At 58.0% G+C, this 21,011-nt stretch overlaps 1 protein-coding gene across 2 annotated transcripts in view; it reads left to right on the top strand.

Annotated features, from left to right (window-relative positions):
• The window catches only part of PLXND1 (plexin D1), a 48,960-nt gene extending 31,831 nt beyond the window's left edge, over positions 1-17,129 (top strand). For both annotated transcript variants that reach the window (XM_073231067.1, XM_017643680.3), the window contains exons 12-36: positions 127-281; positions 1,027-1,178; positions 1,884-1,983; positions 2,070-2,209; positions 2,975-3,142; positions 3,229-3,319; positions 3,510-3,773; positions 3,859-4,008; positions 4,798-4,912; positions 6,170-6,277; positions 6,374-6,486; positions 7,289-7,393; positions 7,866-7,996; positions 8,291-8,489; positions 9,920-10,066; positions 10,225-10,381; positions 11,197-11,300; positions 11,383-11,446; positions 12,135-12,169; positions 12,426-12,530; positions 13,041-13,204; positions 14,328-14,475; positions 15,409-15,549; positions 15,688-15,762; positions 15,962-17,129. In XM_073231067.1, the coding sequence (XP_073087168.1) occupies positions 127-281; positions 1,027-1,178; positions 1,884-1,983; positions 2,070-2,209; positions 2,975-3,142; positions 3,229-3,319; positions 3,510-3,773; positions 3,859-4,008; positions 4,798-4,912; positions 6,170-6,277; positions 6,374-6,486; positions 7,289-7,393; positions 7,866-7,996; positions 8,291-8,489; positions 9,920-10,066; positions 10,225-10,381; positions 11,197-11,300; positions 11,383-11,446; positions 12,135-12,169; positions 12,426-12,530; positions 13,041-13,204; positions 14,328-14,475; positions 15,409-15,549; positions 15,688-15,762; positions 15,962-16,078 (3,248 nt within the window). In that variant the 3' untranslated portion in view covers positions 16,079-17,129. The remainder of the gene's footprint in view (positions 1-126; positions 282-1,026; positions 1,179-1,883; positions 1,984-2,069; positions 2,210-2,974; positions 3,143-3,228; positions 3,320-3,509; positions 3,774-3,858; positions 4,009-4,797; positions 4,913-6,169; positions 6,278-6,373; positions 6,487-7,288; positions 7,394-7,865; positions 7,997-8,290; positions 8,490-9,919; positions 10,067-10,224; positions 10,382-11,196; positions 11,301-11,382; positions 11,447-12,134; positions 12,170-12,425; positions 12,531-13,040; positions 13,205-14,327; positions 14,476-15,408; positions 15,550-15,687; positions 15,763-15,961) is intronic.
• The last annotated feature ends 3,882 nt before the right edge of the window (positions 17,130-21,011 follow it).

The raw sequence follows: 21,011 nt of genomic DNA, 5'->3' as shown, positions 1-21,011 counted from the left end.
ACGTAGAGTTATGATGAGGATGAATGATGTCAGTGAGGCCCCGGGGGGGGACGCTCCCTTAGGTGGGATACCATGGCGAGAGGGCCAGTGCGGAGGGGACCCACGCTGCTTCTGTGTCTCCCCCAGTGGAGGTCTATAACTGTGCCACGGGCAGCCCTGACTGTTCCCAGTGCCTGGGCCGGGAGGACCTGGGACACCTGTGTATGTGGAGCGATGGCTGCCGCCTGCGGGGGCCCCTGCAGACCCTGCCTGGCACCTGTCCTGCCCCCGAGATCCGCACGGTAAGCATCCCCACCATGGAGGCCTGCATGTGCCCACATGGCACCCCACTCAGGCTGCTGGCCTGTGGCACACATGCTAACACACATGTGCAAACTGCCTGCTGGCCACATGCATGGTGCCCCTGCCTGGTGCCAGGCCCTGTGCAGACACAGCATGAACCAAACAAAGTGCTCCCCCACTGCCCCACGGAGCTAATATATTAGTATGGGTGGAAAATAACAAGTAAGGGAATAAATGATTTGTATAAAAGGTGGTAAGTGCTATGGAGAAAAATAGCAGGGTGGGGACATCAGGAGTAGGGTGGGGGGGGATGCTGGGGCTGAGTGTCACTAGTTTTCATGGCAAGGTCAGGGAACCCTTGCCGACATGAGGCCACTAATAACAACCAGTCCTCGGTTTTCGCCAAGAAAATTTGGGTAACGATTCTGATCGGCTTAGCCTGGGTCAGCTCTGGCTGAGATGCAGGATTGTGTGGTCAGGAATGGCCACTAGGAATGGACCTCAGTGTCCCCAGGAGGCCACCCCGAGTGTTGTTGACTCTGTCCCTAAGCGCACTCACATCCCCAGACCCACGTGGGCCTGGGATCCCTCACGGCATCCTCACTGGCAGCCCCGCCCTCTTGGAGGTGCCCTCCCCCATCCTAAGCAGCAGGTGGGCAGGGTCCCCCTCCCCCAGTGGGGCACAGTGGGGAAGCCTGCTGATATCCAGCCTCACAGGCCCCCTTGCCCTTGGTCACCTGGCAGATTGAGCCCCTGAGTGGCCCCTTGGATGGCGGGACCCTGCTGACCATCCGCGGCAGGAACCTGGGCCGGCGGCTCAGTGACGTGGCCCACGGCGTGTGGATTGGCAGTGTGACCTGTGAGCCGCTGGCTGACAGATACACGGTCTCGGAGGAGTAAGTCGCAGGTCCCTGGGCAGCCCACCCCACGCGGCCGCACCAGCCTCAGCTCTGAGCCTCCCCTCCACCATCCCACCCTCCTCAGCCCTTCTGCTCTCACTTCCAGGCTCCCTGATTTTGCTTAAGCCGTTGCCACCACACGCCACTCCTTTTTCTCCTCAGGACACTCTTTTCCTACGCCAGCTCCCCTAGGAAGCCCTCCCAGGTTCCCCTAGGCCAGCCCTGCTTCCACAGAAGCCTTGCTCTGATAAAAAAACTTGCAGTTAAGAAAGTGCGGAGCAAAGATCTGGGCCTGTGGCTGTGCGGCCTGATCCAGAGGGGCCCTGGACACAGCCTGTGAGCGGGGAGGGGGCTGGGCCCCCTCGTGGGGGGGCTGTAAGTCAGGTGTGTAGATAGAGCCACGCCTACTGGCCAGCACATATCCTCATGGACTTGTCCTCAGAGGACTTTCAAGCGTCCCAGGAGACCATCTTACCCAACCCTGTTGTCTTACAGTTGCAGAATTCTGGGGAAGTTACAGGGAGGGGCATGGTCCTGGGAAGAGGCTGGCACCAGCAGGTTCAGAGTGACTGTTTTCCAACCAATAGGGAATTATTTCAGTATTTTGGGTGAACCAGGGGACATTGTTTGAAGAACCCAGTTGGTGCCTGCCCAGCCTCTTGGGTCTGCTGGTTGCTCCCCTGACCGAAGCTTCTTCCCCAGGATCGTGTGTGCCACAGGGCCAGCCCCAGAGGTCTTCTCGGACGTGGTCACAGTGAACGCCTCCAAGGAGGGCACGTCCCGGGAGCGCTTCTCCTACGTGGTAAGGGAGGTCGCAGCCCGCCGTCCTGCCGCTAGCACACACCGGGGGCCAGTCGGAGGCCTGACCACCTGCCTTCCTCCACACAGCTCCCCCTGGTCCACTCCCTGGAGCCTGCCGTGGGCCCCAAGGCAGGGGGCACCAGGATCACCATTCACGGGAGCGACCTCCATGTGGGCTCTGAGCTCCAGGTCCTGGTGAACAACACGGAGGCCTGCACAGACCTAGTGTGAGCCCCGGGCCGGGGCTGGAGTAGGGGTGACGACCCACGCCAGGAACCACCTGGGCCTTCCCTGGCTGTGTCCCTATGGCCAAGCCCTTCCCTTCCCTAAGCCTTGGTTTCCTTACCTGGTTAAGAACAGTGTGAGTTGTGGGAAGGACTCTGCCTGGCATACAGTAGGTGCTCCTTAAACGATAGCTTCAATGAAAATGATGGTGATTGCACGCACGCAGATCTGGGGGGTGGCCCAGAACCTCTTGGGGAAATGCCTGTTTTTATTACGCTCTTAATGTGTACCAGGCCCAGGTGATGGGCATTGCTGGGAATGCCAGGATGCACCCAGTATCTGAGCTCTCGGGAAAGCAGACACTCCCACAGGAAGTAAGGACATCAGTCCTGGGGAAAAGTCAGCCTCTCAGAGCTGTGGGTGCAGGACCCTCACGGGGGTGTTGGGGGAGTGGTGGAGGGTCAGGAGAGGAGCTCTAAGCAGGCTGCTTGAATGAGGCAGGTGGGACAGAATTGGGAAATACAGGCAGGTTCAAGAGAAGGGACTCTGTTCAGTGTGGGGAGGACGGCCAAGCAAACGTGTGGCAGTGGAAATGCAGAAAAAAACAGATTTGTGTTCAAGGTGGCAGAAGGCCAGGCGAGGGCCCTGTGAGACGGCCTTAAACCCAGGCCAAGCATGTGGCTGTGCCCCGGGATGATGCGCCACTGGGCAGGGCCAAGCAGTGGGAGGTGGGGGTCCTGCTGAGGATGCCCACTGCCCTCCCACAGGCGCACGGACACCAGCATCGCCTGCACAGTGCCTGAGGGCTCCCTGCCAGTGCCCGTACCTGTGTGTGTTCGCCTGGAGCGCCGAGGCTGTGTGAGCGGCAACCTCACCTTCTGGTACATGCAGAACCCAATCATCACAGCCATCAGTCCTCGCCGCAGCCCCGTCAGGTGAGACCCCACCCCTGACCCTGACACTGGGTTGGCCTAGCTCTCTGGGCCTGCAAGGGGCTGACCTGGCTCACTGTCCCCAACAGTGGCGGCAGGACCATCACAGTGGCTGGCGAGCGTTTCCACATGGTGCAGAATGTGTCCATGGCCGTGCACCACATTGGCCGAGAGCCCACGGTGAGGGCCACACCTCCCCTGTCTGTCTCTCCTTACCTCTTCACCTCTCTGTCTCTCTCCTCTGTCTCTCGCCCTGTCTCCTTGTCTCTGTGTCCCCCTCTCTGTCTCTTTGTCTCCTTAAACCTCACTCCCCATTTCTCTGTGCCCATCTCTCCATCTGCAACTGGGGCCCCTGGCTCTCCTGAACCAGCTCTGCAAAGTTCTCAACTCCACCCTCATCACCTGCCCATCCCCCGGGGCCCTGAGCAACGCATCAGCGCCCGTGGACTTCTTCATCAATGGGCGGGCCTATGCCGATGAAGGGGCCATGGCCGAGGAGCTCCTGGGTCCAGAGGAGGCTCAGCGAGGCAGCAGATTCCGCCTAGACTACCTCCCCAACCCACAGTTCTCCACGGCTAAGAGGGAAAAGTGGATCAAGCACCACCCTGGGGAGCCCCTCACCTTAGTCATCCACGTGAGTGCCAGTAGGTGCAGGGGCAGGAGTGAGCAGGCCTGCCCCAACTGTCGGCCCCAGCGAGCACCCCACTCTGTTCCCACAGAAGGAGCAGGACAGCCTGGGGCTTGAGAGCTATGAGTACCAGGTCAAGATAGGCCAGGTGGCCTGTGACATCCAGATCGTCTCGGATAGAGTTATTCACTGCTCGGTCAATGAGTCCCTGGGCACAGCTGAGGGTCAACTGCCTATCACGGTAATTGGACAGGGCACTAGAGGTGGAGGTGGACCTGGCCCCCAGCCCTGCCCACGTGTCTGAACACCTGCTCCTCACCCAGCACATTGGAACTAAATGTTTTCATGCTCAATAGCTTAGGCAGGAGAACAAAGTAGAGTTTCACATCTCCACTTGGCAGAGGAGGAAACGGAGGCCCAGGAGTTTAGTGACCTGCTCAGAGTCAGTGCTTGGCCCCAGCTGGGCCTCTAGGTGCTGGCTGAACTTTGAGAGGCCCCGTTCCCCTCAGCACTCCCCCAGGTGCCATGCAGAGTCATGGGGGGAGGGAAGGAGGAGCTGGGAGGGACCCAGAGAGTGGGGCCTGCACACTGTACCTGCTCGGCACCTCCCAGGACGGGAGAGCCCTCACTCCCAGGCTGTCCCAGGATGGCTCCCTTCCACCCACCCCCAGTCCTGGGTCTGCCTTCTTGGTCCTCAGACCCTGCCTGCTCAGCTGGGCCTTGGACAGCCCCACAGACCTTAGGGACAGCAGCCAGGCCCTGTGAACCTGCCTCTGGCTTCTCTGCTGCTCCTCTCATGCTGTAATGAAAATCACAGCCCCATGGTTGGTCTTGCCTCTCTGCCAGGGCTTGACAGTCATCATCTCATTCAACCCTCACAGCACCCCCAGGAGGTGGGCATTACTATCTGTTAGAGATGTGGCATCTGAGGCTCAGAGAGGTTAGGTGACTTGCCCTAGACATACAGCTAGTGAGAAGAGGAGCCCACGCGTAAGTCAGGGAACTGTAGCCCCTTCTCCCACCTCTGCAGATCCAGGTGGGGAACTTCAACCAGACCATCGCCACACTGCAGCTGGGTGGCAGTGAGACCGCCATCATTGTGTCCATTGTCATCTGCAGTGTCCTGCTGCTGCTCTCCGTGGTCGGTAAGGAGCCCCACCCTTGTGACACCTTGGAGGGCAGACCTGCCCCTTGTTCCTGCCCCTCGAAGATTGACAGGTAGGAGAGAAGGCTAACTGGGCCTGGGAGGCTTGGAGGTGGGGTGAGAGGTGTGCCTGGCTGTGGCACAATGGGTGCAAGAGAGTAGATGCTGGGGAATGACCTGGGCCTGGGCTATGGGCCCTGAGCGACAGAAGAGGACTTGAAGCCTGTTCTTTCAGTCAGTAGGTACTTGAGAGGGTTGTTCTTAGCAGTGCTATTCATAATGACCAAAAGCTGGAAGCAGCCTGGGTGTCCCTCAGCTGATGAATCCATAAGCAAAATATGTCATAGCCACACAATGGAATATTACTCAGCCACAGAAAGGAAGGAAGTACTTACACTATGAAACAGATGAGCCTTGAAAACATCATACTAAATGAAAGAAGCCGGGCTCAGAGGCCGCATCGTGCATGACTTCATTCACATGGAATGTCCAGAATGGGTCAGTGCAGACATAGAAAGCAGACTAGTGGTAGCCAGGGCTCAAGGAGACCAAGGGGGAGTGGCTGCTAGTGCTTCTGGGGGCAATGAAAATGTCCCAAAAGTAGGGGTGATGGTTGCACAGCTAAAAGACACCGAATTGTATACTTCAAATGGATGGCTTATATGGCAGGGGCATTGCTATATCTCAACAAAGCTGTTCTTAAAAAAGTAAATATTAATGTAGAAAATTTAGGGAAAACTGGAGAAGCTAAAAAGAAAACAATACCCATCCCTAACACCCTGTATATTTTGGTGTATTTCCTCCCAGTCTTTTCTTAAAATTTTATATATACCTATATTCCCTCCCCCATTCCAGAAAAGGATTGTACTACTGCTGTGTAACCTGCATTTAAGTGTTTTATCATTCACAAGTTATACCTGGTCATGGTAGAAAGAATTGAAAATGATAAAAAGCAGAAAGAGACATCCCCCATAATTTCCTGACCCAGGAAAAGCCACTCCTGTCACTGTTTTAAACATATACACACGTTTCTCCTTGTAAGAATGGGACATCGGGTGAGCTCTCCTTGGCCTGCAGCCCTGCAGGAGTCTCAGCCTCCCGGGTGCGGGGCTGTGGGCTGGGGACTCCCAGCGGAGGCAGAGCCGAAGCCAGCAGGCAGGACCTCGGCCTCCAGGCACAGGCCCTGCGTGCTGCCAGGTGCCAGCAGTCGCCTTCCAGAGGGCTCCGAAGCCTCACCGGCCTTCTCTGCTGCCCACAGCCCTGTTTGTCTTCTGCACCAAGAGCCGCCGTGCTGAGCGCTACTGGCAGAAGACGCTGCTGCAGATGGAGGAGATGGAATCGCAGATCCGAGAGGAAATCCGTAAAGGTAGGGGCTGGGGACCATCCAGGAACCCCAGGTCTCGGCTTCCCCATCTGGGCAGTGGGTTTGAGATACACTCACAGTCGCCTGCCCGCCCACCAGGCTTCGCCGAGCTGCAGACAGACATGACAGATCTGACCAAGGAGCTGAACCGCAGCCAGGGCATCCCATTCCTGGAGTACAAGCACTTTGTGACCCGCACATTCTTCCCCAAGGTCAGCCTGCAGCCTCACCCGCCCTCTTAGGGGCCCCTCAGCCTCTCTTGGGGCCATGCCAACCTAGAGGGCACTTTTAGGCAGATGGGGAAACTTGGTGAGTGCCACGTGGGTCATTTGAGCAGTGCAGCATCTGCAGCCCTGGCCACCCGCCCTCGCTTCCCATTCCTTCTCAACTAGCTGCTTAACTGTCCGCCCAGAAGCTGGCTGCCGGCCTGCACGGCGGGAGCAGGCGGAGACAGCCAGGCCCCCACAAGGCCCCCCCGGGCCCTGCCAGCCCTTTACCTCTGGGCCCCTTCCCGCCCAGGCTTCTCTTGGTCCCCGTGTCCGCCCCTCCTGCTCCCTGGACTCCGCCCCAGCCCACCACGCCTCTTTCCACTCCGGGGGCCACAACCCTGTCCCCTCCTCTCTGGCCCGTCCAGGGCATTTGTGCCAGTGGCCAGTGCCCTCCCTCTGGCCTTGTCCACCCCGTTCTCCATGCAGCAGCCAAAACAAGCCTAGATGGTGGTCCCTACAAGCCCCTCTGCCTCAGTTTCCTCCCTTCCACACTGAGCTGGGTCCTCCTAAGCCTGGCGCCCTCCTGCATCGCCACCTCAGCTCATGCTATTCTGCTCCTTCCTGTACCCCCAGGAAGCCCCCTGGGCCACCCCTCCCCACCTCTCTGGACTCCTAGGCCCGCCAGGCTGGGCCTCCTGCCTCTTCTCCCTCTATAGGGTGTCCCTTTGCGCTTGTTGAGTGGCCCCTGCAGAACAGGCAGGGGAGCCTGCGGCCCCACTGAGGTGCCGGGGCTCTGCCTCTACAGTGCTCCTCCCTGTACGAAGAGAGTTATGTGCTGCCCTCCCAGCCCCTCAACTCCCAGGGCAGCTCCCCAGCGCAGGAGACCCACCCTCTGCTGGGAGAGTGGAAGGTGAGTACCCGCGACACACGCCCGGGGCTGCCTCAGAGCTGCCCTCCCAGCTCCTCTGGCGCACTGATCCCAATCGTGGGGAGCTGGGAACAGTCTGCCATTGTAAGGTAGTGAGTCCTCCATCCCAGGAGGCATTCAAGGGGCCATTTGCGGTGTTTAGGTGCTGTCTGATCCCCAGGCCAGGTAGAGTGGGGAGAGTATTGAGCCCCCAGACATCCCACCCACAGCTTAGAGAATGGATGGGGAGAGGGTCCCCCACAGGGATGCTGGGTTACCTCCAGGCATCCTTGCCTTTCTCTGAGCCCCCCTTTTCAACTCAACTGAGCTTCGTTCCCAGGCCCAGGGAGTGAGGAGGCACGTCCTGTTAAAAGGTAGTAAGCTACCCGCCCCAGGCAGCATCCCACTCAGTGCTGACTAGGCCAGGAGGGGGCACCGCAGCCCTGTGGCCACCTGGCGCTGATTGCTTCCGCAGATCCCTGAGAGCTGCCGGCCCAACATGGAAGAGGGGATCAGCCTGTTCTCCTCCCTGCTGAACAACAAGCACTTCCTTATCGTCTTTGTCCATGCACTGGAGCAACAGAAGGACTTTGCAGTGCGTGACAGGTCAGGCTGCTAGGCTCCAGGGAGGCTCACAGCTGGTCCTCGGCAGGATGCACAGCTGGGGTCCCTGACAGCCATCCCGCACCAGGTCCTGGGACCCCCCACCTTCCTCCCCTTCCTGGGCCTGAATGCCCGAGAAGGGCTCGTGGACGTTAGAACAGGTGCCCTCTCCCCAGGGAGATTTCAGCCACACTCACCGCCTGCCAGCTGCCACCCGCAGGCATGGCTGGGATCATTGGGCCCAGGAGCCCCACCCCGTGCAGCCCTCAGATTCCAGGGCCTCCCTGCCGCCCCCAGGTGCAGCCTGGCCTCCCTGTTGACCATCGCACTGCATGGCAAGCTCGAGTACTACACAGGCATCATGAAGGAGCTGCTGGTGGACCTCATTGATGCCTCGGCCACCAAGAACCCCAAGCTCATGCTGCGGCGCACAGAGTCTGTGGTTGAGAAGATGCTCACCAACTGGATGTCCATCTGCATGTACAGCTGTCTGCGGGTGAGGCGGGCCATGAGCACCCCCATGCATCAGGCGCCACCCCTTTCCCAGCCTCCCCGACACAGTTGACCTGGTTTTGCCCTCCACCCACTCTGCCAGGAGGGATTATCATGCCCTGTGTGCAAATGTGGAAACAGGTTCAGAGCAGGGCAGGGACCAGCTGTAGGATGCATTGTACAGACTGGGGAACGGAGGCCCAGAGGAGGCATGGCTTCCTGCTAGGAAGAACAGAGGCGCATCAGGTGCTTTGCTCCAAGAGACCGTGTTCTCAGCCGTCAGTCCCTCCTGGTGTGGCTTTGGGCTGCTGCTCTGGTACAGGGTACCAGGCTTAGTGGAGACACGTGGGGTCGAACACAGGGTGCCGCCCAGTGGGGCTCCCCACCGAGGCCTCTGGCCTCGCAGGTCCAGGCGGCTCCTGGGGCAGGTGACCCCACACCGAGGCCTGAGGGCTCAGTAGGAAGGGACCAGGGGAAGAGCGGGCCAGGAGGGGGGCCAGGCAAATGCCAGGGGAGGGAACGTTCGGGGAAGAGCTGCAGGGAGCCCAGCCAGTCTGAGGAGAGAGGAGGCCGGGCCTGGGGGATGCCCCCAAGGCACCCAGTCTCAGTGTCCACTGGTGCCTCCTCCTAGGCCAGGGAGCACCGGGTGGCACCGGACAGCCGCTGGCCCCGGCCCTCCCCACCCTGTGTGTGGTCTCAGCCATGCCTTCCCTGAGTCTGTTTTCTTCCCCAGAAAATGGGGCATCGGTGGCTGACACCCTCCAGTCCTCCTGTGCTGCCTTCATAATTTTTGCCGAATCTGCCTGATACTAGTATGGGCTTAACTATTCCTTTTAGTCAACTCACCGTTTTTACCTAAATATCCATGTTAAGTAAAATACCTGGGTTGCCTGCCAGAAAGTGACCATGAAAACCAGCCCGAGGCCGTGAATGGCAGCTGAGGCCCTTTTGGCTGCATGTGCTTTGTGAAGCACAATCGGTGGGGGCCCAGGTTGCGCTAGGCTCACTAGGCTGTGATTTGGAGGCCATACCTGTGTTCCAGACTCACTGAGGGAAGCTTAGCAGGGTCACAGGCTTGGGCATCAGCTGGTCTGGGATTTGAGTCCACTCCTGCCGCTTCCTCACTGGGTGACCCTGGGCTGGTTGCTTGCCCTCTCTGAGCCTCAGCAGTGAGGATGGTACCCTGTGCCTAGAAGGGTGGCTGGGATGATGAAATGAGCGTGCCCACTGAGGAGTGGGGGTGGAACCAGGATCCACAAGGGGCATATTAACCAGGCAGCCACAGAGGTGGTAGGTGGGGGCCATGGAGGCGTTCCAGGTGAGGGCTGCGGCGTGGCCAAAGTCTCAGGGGCTGGAGTATGGATGGTGGGCGGAGAGCAGTGGGGGGCTGTGCGGGCTGTGCAGGCTCCCCCTGACTGCTCTGTGGCCGCCCAGGAGACGGTTGGGGAGCCGTTCTTCCTGCTCCTGTGCGCCATCAAGCAGCAGATCAACAAGGGCTCCATCGACGCCATCACGGGCAAGGCCCGCTACACGCTCAACGAGGAGTGGCTGCTGCGGGAGAACATCGAGGCCAAGCCCCGGGTGAGGCGGGCGGGGGCCAGCCTGGCTGGGAAGGGTCCCACGTGCCCAGAGGGCCCTGGCTGCAGTCCTGACCAGCCTCCGTGGCCAGGATGTTGCTCCGTCTGGGCCCAGGGTAATGACGGTGGGGACTCACTGACCCTCTGCCCGCCCTCACGCAGAACCTGAATGTGTCCTTCCAAGGCTGCGGCATGGACTCGCTGAGCGTGCGGGCCATGGACACTGACACGCTGACACAGGTGAAGGAGAAGATCCTGGAAGCCTTCTGCAAAAACGTGCCTTACTCCCAGTGGCCACGCGCAGAGGACGTCGACCTCGGTGGGCAGGGGTGGGAGTAGCATGCCTTGGTGTTGGGCTGCATCAGCAGGAACAGGCCCCTGCCATGGTCAGATGCTTCTTTAGTTCAGCAAATGTGCATTAATTGTGGCAGTGGGGATAGATGATCAGACAAGGTGCCCATCAGCCAAGAGCCCCTATTCTGCAGGGAGACAGGTCCTGCACTGTGAGCAAGCTGCAAGCAATAGCAGAAGTATTCAGAAAAAGCTTCTCCAAAGAGGGCATGTCAGAGTGGGTTTTGAAGGATGCACAGGAGTCCTACTTAGGCCAGGAAGATGGAGTCATTCACTCGATGTTCACAGGCCTTTCCTGACACTTGGTCCAGGCCAGGCCCCATTTAAGCACCAGGCTGTGATAGTGAACAGACAAGTGCAGCGACTGTCCACTTAGTGCAGGGAACTCCCTGGGGCTGGTGTGCAGAGGCAGAATGGGCTAGGAGACAAGGCTGGGCAGGCGCTCAGTCCCCCAGGGCCTGGAAGGACAGAGTCAGCACCTAAGGACAGTGGGGAGCCTTGGAAGTTGTATGCCCCCTTTCACACCTGGTACCTTATTTCATCAGCAGTAATAACAGCCCCAAAGCCAAGGGCACGTCCAGAGCTCAGGCCCTGTGCCCACCACACCCTCTCCGCCAGGCCCTTCTCCTTCTCCCCATTTTGCAGATGGGGAAATAGAGGCTCAGAGAGTCCCAGCTTGCCCCAGGTTCCAGAGAGAGAGCAAGGGGCCACTCCCTGTGGCCTAGGCTGTGCTGCCCCCTCCCGCCAGGGTCCTGGCCCTGATGCCCTGCTTCCTGCCCCCAGAGTGGTTTGCCTCGAGCACACAGAGCTACATCCTCCGGGACCTGGATGACACCTCAGTGATGGAAGATGGCCGCAAGAAGCTCAACACACTGGCCCACTACAAGGTAGGGTCACCAGCCCCACCCAAGTCGTCTTCCTGCCCTCCTTAACCTATGACCTCTGACCTTGGCTCTCCCCTCCTGTCAGATCCCTGAAGGTGCCTCCCTGGCCATGAGCCTCACAGACAAGAAGGACAACACCCTGGGCCGAGGTAATGCCAGTGGACATGGGGATGGCGTCTAGGCCGGGCCCTGGCCCCTGAGCAGCCCCCACGGGGAAACAGGCTTTAAGAGGCAGGGCTGGTCTGTGGCCTCCTTCGTGGGGACAGGACCCACTGCCAGGCTGTGTTTCCTACACAGGCAGCCAGAGAGGGGCCCCAGGAGGGTGGGCTGTGGTTCCAAAGGGTCTGGGCAGCTGCCAGGCCAGAGTGGGTGGCTGGGGTGCCCACCCAGCTTTGGGCTGTGTCCCTGCCTCAAGTCCCCCCAGCCAGACCCTCAGAGGCCCAGGCCCACCTGCCCAGCTGTCAGGCCTGGGGTCCTAGAATTCTCTCCGCCTCAGGGGGCCATCCTGAGGTCAAGGGCAGGGTCTCTGCATCCCTCAGCAGCTTGTGAGGTCGGGGTTGGCAGGGGGTCGGGCTGGGGGTGCTGGGAGGAGGGCCTCCCCGGCCTGCCTGTGACTGGCTCTCTCCAGCTCCCTCCCTCCATCACCTCGGATGTCTTTCTGCCTCTCAGACGCCTCTTTCTGCCTTTCTTCTGTGTCTCTCTGGACTCTCATTCTCTCTCTCCTCTCCATGGGTCTCTCTGGATCTCTCCATTTCTCTCTGCCTCCATTTCTGTTTTCTCTCTCTCTCTCCCCTCCTCTCTATTGTTTGTTTATTGTGTGTGTTTTTCTTCTCATAGTGAAAGACTTGGACACAGAGAAGTATTTCCATCTGGTGAGTGCCCAGCCTCTGGCCCTGGGGGCGCCTGCCCCTCAGTAGGTGTGAACCTGGCTTCCTGCTGCCCTGGGCCTCTGGGGAGAGTGCTTCCAGGCCCTGGGAAAGGCTGGATGTCCAGGCGCAGGGATGGGACCCAGAACCAGGGAGCCTCAGCCCGCAGTGTGTACAGCGCCAGGAACCTGTGGGTACAGAACAGGACTTCCGGGGACAGCTGGGGATGGTGTCTGGTGCTGACCACCACCTGGCCTCCCAGGTGCTGCCCACGGACGAGCTGGCAGAGCCCAAGAAGTCGCACCGGCAGAGCCACCGTAAGAAGGTGCTACCAGAGATCTACCTGACCCGCCTGCTGTCCACCAAGGTGAGCCCAGCTCCACGGCCTTGTCCCAGGGGGGCTGGCACTCCAGCAGGTCGCCTGGGCAGGAGCGAGCTCTTCCCCATGGGGCCAGATGGGCTCCTGGGTGAGAGGCCTTTGGGGTTTGGGGTCCTTCTGAGAAGGGTGTATTCACAGCCACAGAAGGTTCCCACAGGCAACTTCTGTATTAGCCACCGTAACAGGGCAGCAGGGGCCCAGGGATCAGGGATGTCCCGAGGGTCACAGCTTGGGGCAGAGTCAGCACCCTACAGCCCACCCCCAGCCCTACCAACTGCCCCTTGTCCCCAGGATCTGCACTGGTCCCTTGAACACCCCTGGGAGGTAGCTTACACTAATCCACAGATGAGAAAACCAAGGCCCAAAGACATTAGGTGGCCTGATGCCACATGGCTTCTGCATTCACCACCCCGAGCACCCCAGGCTCCCTGGCACTACCCAAGGTGCCACTCACCCTCCCCAAGCAGCCCCGAGCTGACAGCCACCCGCTCCCTGCAGGGCACACTGCAGAAGTTTCTGGATGACCTGTTCAAGGCCATCCTAAGCATCCGTGAAGACAAGCCCCCTCTGGCTGTGAAGTACTTCTTCGACTTCCTGGAGGAGCAGGCTGAGAAGAGGGGCATCTCAGATCCTGACACCTTGCACATCTGGAAGACCAACAGGTCAGTGGTCTGTGGGCAGTGGGTGGGCAGGCAGGGAGGGCTGTGTGGCTTCATTGTATCTTTGGGGGGCTGCAGTAGTACAGGGGTTCAGAGCCTGGTCTCTCAGACCCCTCCCTTCATTCAGTCCCTCTTTTGCTACTTAGCTATGTGACTTTCTGGAAGTGACTTAACCTCTCTGTGTTTTAGTTTCCCCCAGCTTTAAAACCAGAGCAATAAAAGTCACCCACTTTCACTGTAAGAGTGAACTAGAAGTGAGCATTATACAAGTTTTGCCTTTACTAGTTAAGTATTCTTCCTCCACCCATCTTGGGCAGGCACCTTTTATGGATTCAGCCCCACTTTATCCATGAGCACAATGGGGCTCACGGAGAAGAGCCTGCCTGAGATGATGCACCACTGCCATGGCAGAGCCGGGCTCAGACCCACGTGATCTGACTCCCCTACCCAGTTCTTAGCCCTCCTTTAAGGCATGTTTTGGCTTTTTGGGTCACAGACCCCAACAGGAAGTTGTTGAAAACCTCAGCCTAACCCTCAGGAAAAGTGCCACAGGCCCAGAAGTTTTTGTGTAGCTGCAGGGGTACCCCAGAGCTCAGGGTGGGGAGGGGTCTGTGCCAAGTCCCTGGGTGGCCCCAGGGTGGGGGTGTTACAGGCCCTGTCTGGCCTCTCCCTTTCCTGGCTGCTCAGTGGCCCCAGCTAATGGACTTCCTGCTGCGTGCGAGGGCCTGGAGGGGAGCTGAGGGCTGCCAGGCGGAGAAGCAGTGGTGGGGGCAGGGGTGCCTCTAATGAGAACCAGGACCTGGCTAGAGGCTCGTGGGGGAGGGAGGGATAGGGAGAGTGGCCACAGGCCCCCAGCCTAGCCGGGCCCTGCAGCGCTCACACCAGCCTCCTGCCCTGCTCCAGGCAGGAACCTGCCTCCTCAGCCCTCTGCCACCCCAGCCGATGGGGATGGTCGTCAACCCCATTTGTGAAGGCACAGACTGAGGTTTGCAGAAGTAATAGCTTGTGCCTGAGCCCCACTGCCCTTGAGGGGTAAAACCACCCTCACCTCTGGGCAGCTGCAATGACCCCCTCTGCCGCCCCACCTCAGGGTGGGCTCACACTGCCTGTCACCCCCACCCCACAGCCTTCCTCTCCGGTTCTGGGTGAACATCCTGAAAAACCCCCAGTTTGTCTTTGACATTGACAAGACAGACCACATCGACGCCTGCCTCTCAGTCATCGCTCAGGCCTTCATTGACGCCTGCTCCATCTCTGACCTGCAGCTGGGCAAGGTGGGCTCCCGGCAGGGACGGAGATCTTTCTGGGAGGGCACTGAAGGAGCTCAGGTCTGGGGCCCCTGGGAGGAACAGGGACATCCTGACATGCGGAAATTCCCCAAAACAGGAACTCTACACCCCTGCAGACCAGGTCATTTAGGCCATAGATCCAGGCCCGGGGAACCTGCCTGTCGACCATCAGGAGGCTCCAGGCAGCTGTCCTGATGGTCAAGAGCCATCCGCGTGGTGATTGAGTAGAGGGGTGGGCAGACGGGGCAGGTGACCAAGACTCAGGCAGAAGATCCCTGAGGCAGCTCTGCAGAGAGAGGGTCCAGCTGGTTGTAGAGGGTGGAGAGGAGAAAGCCCGCATTCCAGGCCGAGGGGATGGCGAGGGCTGATTGCCCTGAGCATTGAGGAGATGGTGTGACTAGATGCAGTGTAGCCAAGCACAAGATGACCGGCATATGGCCCTGCCTGTAGCCCATGGCTTTGAGACAGAAGATGCTGTCACTTCTCACATACTATCTCACAAGGCAGGATGCCTGTGACAAAGAACTGGGAATATGCTTGGCACATTTTGCTTTCAGGCGTTGGAAACATGTGGTGGGAAATATTCCACTGAGCCAGCAATCAGGTTTCCAGCAATCTTAGCCACCAAGAACCATAACCCTAAGCAAGGGTGTAAACTCAACAGCCTGCCTGTGACCCAGAGCTGGCACAAGGCTCACATACTTTCCCCCCTAAAAGAAGTAGGTCCTCCTATAGGTAGTCATCCTGACAGTCCTGTAGAAACAGGACAGGGGTTTGATATAAAAGAGCAGCAAAGGGAGGGGGCAAAGTCCCTGGTCTGTAGCTTGCAGAGCAGGCCGTTTAGGGCCCAGGGCTCATGCACAAGAGGACAGACCTGTCAGTTGTCCTGCTGCCACCCCCTCACTCCTCTCTGCCCAGGATTCGCCAACCAACAAGCTGCTCTACGCCAAGGAGATTCCCGAGTACCGGAAGATTGTGCAGCGCTACTACAAGCAGATCCATGACATGACCCCGCTCAGCGAGCAGGAGATGAATGCACACCTGGCCGAGGAGTCCCGGGTGCGGCCGGTGCCCATGTGGCCTTGATGGGCCATGGGTGGGGGTCCAGGACTTGCCTGTCCAGGGGGGACTGGGCCCACTTTGGCAGTTCGGTTAACCACTCTTCGTCACTCACAACCACCTCCTCTTTCTTCATAGACATACCAGAATGAGTTCAACACCAATGTGGCTATGACAGAGATTTATAAATATGCCAAGAGGTATCGCTCACAGGTGGGTATGCCCTGGTGTGAGGCACTGGACCTGGGAACCACAGCATCCCCCTCTCAGCCTCCGTTCTGCTCAGGGTAACCCAGGGAGAGGTTCCCACTCAGGCATTCATACCCCAGCACCTTGCTCTTCAGCCAGAGAGAGCCAGGCAGGGCCCCTGGGCCTCAGGGCTGTGACCCACTGCCCCTTGCTTCCCCCTCAGATCATGACTGCCCTGGAGGCCAACCCCACGGCCCGGAGGACCCAGCTGCAGCACAAGTTTGAGCAGGTGGTGGCTCTGATGGAAGACAACATCTATGAATGCTACAGCGAGGCCTGAGCCCATGGGCTCTGTGCTGGGGAGAAACGGGGCACCCAGCCCTGACTTCATGTTGTGCCCAGCGCCTCTGACTGTGGCTGGGAAATGACTAAGCAGGGTTGACTTCAGGGAGAGCAAGGGGCCTCTCTGAGCCAGGCAAGGGGAGCCCCCAGCCCTGGGCATCTCCATCCCTTCCCACCTGCCCCCAGATCCTGTCTTGGGGATGGGGACCTGAATGCCACAGCCAGTCCCTGTAAGACTCCCGCCATCCACCCAGCAGGGCCTGCACAGTGCCCCTCACTCTGCCATGGCCAGCTGCTGAGAGCCCCACAGGGCCCAGCTCCAACAAACGGGAGCAAACTAAGACGAGGCCGCAGCTGGAAACACTACCTCATCCAACCTGGCAGAAGGGAGGCCTCCTGGGACCGGCCCTCGAATGATTTTCTGCCTCAGCCACCCAAATGTTCTCTCCATCTCTGCGTCACACAGAGAGGACCCTGGCCACAGTTTCAAGCAGCATCGGGTTTTCTTTGGGAGGGCAGCGCCCACTGCCCGCAGGGAGGCCCCATGGGCTTTCCCCCCAGCTGGGCGGCAGGAGGCCAAGGGACAGGTGCTGGGCCACCCTGGGCTTGAGGAAGGGGAAAGGTGCTAAGTCGCACCAAGGCTGTAGCTGGGCTACTTGATCTTGCTGGAAGTGTTTCTAAAGATAGCACCACTTTTTTGTTTTTTTTTTAAAAAAAAGCTTTTATATATTAAAAAACTTATCACGCGCCAACTGTGAATAGCTGCCACTTGTGCAGAGGACCCGGGGAGGGGTCCCAAGGGGCTCCCAACACAACACTGGAAATGACTGTTCCAGAGGACAGGCAGACCTGGCAGAGACCCCCCTCAACGCCCGAGAAACTCGCCCATCCTGTTCTTGTCAGAAGTGGCCTCTGCGGCTGACGCAGGCCCACGCAGCACACCCAGCCCTCCTGGGACTGGCTCAGAGCCCGCGGAGGCTGGGCTGGAGTGGGGAGGCCAGGACATCCTGGAAGCTTCCTTGTAATAAACACCTGATCAGAAAACCTGTCGTGGGCTCCAGCCTCTATCCTGAGATGGCCAAGGAGGGGCTGTGTGCTTGGCGCAGAGAGCCTGGCGCAGAACCCTGCCTCAGCCCCGTTCCTCTGAGAGCTTTGGGCAGACATCTGGCTCAGGGTTCAAGGAGTAATGCAGCTGCCTGGCTGGCCCTCGGCCTGGCCCACAGTTGACATTCCCTGGGCTCTGAGGGCACCCACAGGACCTTCAGGAAGATGGCAAAGTTGCTGTGTGCCACCTACCCCTGGGTGGGCCCTGCTCCTAACCTACTTATTTTTAAACAAACCCATGAGGAACCCTGTATGGTCCCCAGGTCCCAGATGTAGACGTGGACTCGTGGCTCAGTTGAGGAAGTCCCACGGGTCACATAGCCAGGGAGCAGCAAAGTGGGGACACAAACCAGGGTGTGCAGGGCCCTCGTTCCTCTGCTCCACACTTCCTGCAGTCCAGCGACCCCACAGCAGCCTCCAGAATGTGTGGGGTCAAAGGGGACTATACTACAAAGAGAGGTCAAGTTTACACCCTTGCCCAGAATTTCTCAACCTTGAAAAATATGCATTAAACCCCATTGTTTCAGATGAAATAAGGGCAGTTTCCCCAAGGCCAGTATAACCCTGGGCTGTTCCCAGTAGGGCAGGCTGGTCTTCACCACGGCCCATGAGGACAGTTAACAGACATGGGGTCAGCAAATACCACCGCACCCCAGCTGGCTGTGGGCCTGAGCTGGGCGTGAGGTTCCTCCCTGACCCCCCAGGGAGCGGCACCTGGAAAACCACCTCCAAATTGGAAGCACCTCAAAGTTCTTTTTTTCCTTTTATGAAGGAAAAATAGTAAACACATTTATCAAGAATAAGAACCAGAACAGAAAAATTCATAAAATTTAAACAAAATCACACAAATACCAGTTCTAGAATTAATGAGAACAGAAAAGTGAGAAAAGAAAAGAAAACTATTTTTAGCTTTCAAAATAGCCTTTTCCTGTGTGGCTTCTGGGTGGAAGCAGATTCTTTATCTTTTCAAATTTTCTATTCTGAGCACTGATTCCTTTTTATTAAGCAACAGATTTTCTAATTTTAAGTTATTGACATATTTGATAGGTTTTTTTTTTTTTTGGTGTGATTCTAGAATGAGTACATGTTTCCTGCAGAAATGTCAGGAAGTAAAAAAAACATGAAGAGAATAAAAGTTGCCCTAACCCACCCATGGTTACTGTCTCAGAAAACACTTCCCAGCGTGTGCTTGCCTGGGTTTAGGGGCTGAGAAGTAAAAATTCAGATCAGGGTACACATACCATTCTGCAACCTGCCTTTCTGCCACTGCAACAATATGTCAGTAACATCTTTCTGTGTCATTAAATATTCCACAGCCTGTTTTAATGCCTGATTAACATGCAATTCCTTCTTGAAGTTTAGAAACACATTTGCAAATGGAGGAAATCTCTAGTTTCCAGGGTCATTTCTCGGCACAGAAGGCAGCCAGTTACTGTGCACCACCCACAGCCCTTATCAGGGGCCCTGAAGACGTGCCTTGCAGCCGTGGGTGCCCCTTCTCTCTAGGGCCACAGGAGTAGGGACCTTGGGCATGGTGTCCTTGCATAGGAGAAGAGGCTCATGGGAGCCGGATGCTGTCGGCCTGCCCCCAACATGCCCAGGGATGCCCCCCAAGAGCCTGCCCAGGGTGCCTCCCACAATCCCTGACCAACACATGAGGGGAGCAGAGGCAGAACCAGACCCCGCGCTCCGGCCCAGCCCCCTGCCCTCTGCTCACAGGGTCCCTCGCGGCCTTGCTGGCTACCACGCTAGATGCCCCAGGGGGGCTGTCGGCCCAGCTAGACAAAGCCACATGTGGGGTGCAGGGAGGAGAGGGTGGGGCCGCAGGAGCAGGGGCAGGAGGGGACAGTCTGGGGCCACATGCTAGGCCACATCAGTTTCCCTTCAGGCCTGTCTGCCCCTGCTTGAGTCCCATCCAGTTTACCCTACCTCCCTTCAGATCCCCCCCCTTCCTTCTCTGCCCCCTCCCTGGCTCAGCTGCCACCTGGACCACCCCTCACAGTCTCCTGACCAAGTCCTCACCCCAGGAAGTGGTCACCATGTAGGCACCAAGCCGTACAGACCCCAGGCTGCAGGCTCACCACTGACTGCTTTCTATATCCCACCCCTCAGTAAATCCCGGCCATCCTGCCTAAACATCCACCAGGATCTATCACTTCTGACCCCTCCCTCGAAGGCCTGCCCCCTGGCCTCAGCTGCCAGGTACCCCTGCTGCCACTCTGCTTGTGGTCCTCTAATGGCTCCTTGGCCCATGGAAGCCTAGAGGCCTTGACTTCAATTCAGGATCCAGCCCTTGTCTCCCTGCAGCCCTTGTCAGGTTATCTCCGGCTGTGTAGCCAACCAGCCCAATACTCGGTGGCTCAGAACAGCAGCATTTACAGCAATCCCCCTGTCCACGGGGGAATGTTCCAAGACCCCCAGTGGATGCCCGGAAGCACGGATAACACTGACCATAGATATGTGCTGTTTTTTTCCTACATGCACCTATTTATAATTTGTAAAGTAGGCACAGTAAGAGATGAACAACTAATAATAAAACAGAAAACTATCACAGTATACTGGAATGAAAGTTATAGAATGTGGTCCCTTGCTCTCAAAATATCATACTGTACTGCACTCACCCCTCTTGTGCTGATGTGAGGTGACAGACAAAACGCCTACGTGACAAGATGAAGTGAGGTGCAGGATGTAGGCACTGGGATGTAATATTATTGACCTGCTGATGATGGGAAGGAGGGTCTGCTTCTGGACTATGGTTGACTCAACCTCAGGAAGTGAGACACTGACTACAGGGGCTCCTGTACGTTGCTCATGCCTCTGCAACTGGGGCAGGAACTGGAGGTGGCGGCTTATTCCTATTGCACGTGGTGTCAGCTGTGGCAGCTCAACTACAGCCAGAAGACCCCGTTCCGAGAGGGCACCTGCCTGTGGCTGGCAAACCGGTGCCAGCTGGACAGGGTGCTCAGCTGTGGCTGAAAGTTGGGCTGCCTTAGTTCCTGTCCACCAGCTGCTTGGGCTTCCCCACAGCATGGTGGCTAAACTCTAGAGCAAGTTTCAAAAAAAAAAAAACCACTACACCACACCCCCACACACACAGGAAGCAGAAGCTGCCAGTCTCTAAAGGGCCTAGAAACTGATAATGTCCTTTCCACTGAATTCTATTGGTCAAGCAATCACAGAGGCCCAGCCTCAAGGGGCAGGGACCCAGACTCAGCTTCTCCACAGGACGAGTGCTACAGATGTTTTTAGAGCACCCCAGACTTCGTCTCCCAATACTGCCCTCCCTCACTGGGCTTTAGCCCCCGGGCCTCCCTGAGCCTGTCAGTCATGTTCTCACCTCAGGGCCTTTGCACCTTCTCTTCCCTCTGTGGCTTAGAGCCAGGCCTACAGCCATGCTCAGTAACTAGTTGTTGAATGGTCTCCAACTCCTCTAATGCCTTTGTAGCCAGAGGGCTTTCTCTAAACACATACCGTATCAGTCTCTCCGTTGCCTGTAACTCTCTCTGGCTCCCCACTGCCCCCAAGAGAAAGTCTACCCCCAACACCTGCCCCCCAACACCTTCCTGCCCAACCCCATAGCCCAGTGGCTCATGAAACCCTGACTCTGTGTTCTTCTCAAAGCCACAAATTCTCATTTCCACCACACTGCCCTGCCCTACCCCACATGCTGCGCCCTCTGCCTACAATGCCCTTCCCCTCCTCTATCTGGCAATTCCTTCCCTTACATTCAGATTGAAAGCCACCTGCTCCAGGAAGCAGTCCCAGATCCCATGCTGGGTCAGACACCCCTCCTATGCCCCCACAGGCCCTTAGACATCCTTGGATCC

The sequence above is a fragment of the Manis javanica genome, chromosome 3 (assembly GCF_040802235.1).
Source record: "Manis javanica isolate MJ-LG chromosome 3, MJ_LKY, whole genome shotgun sequence".
NCBI lineage: Eukaryota > Metazoa > Chordata > Mammalia > Pholidota > Manidae > Manis > Manis javanica.
Note: the sequence above shows the minus strand (reverse complement) of the source record. Positions and strands in the feature narration are given on the sequence as shown.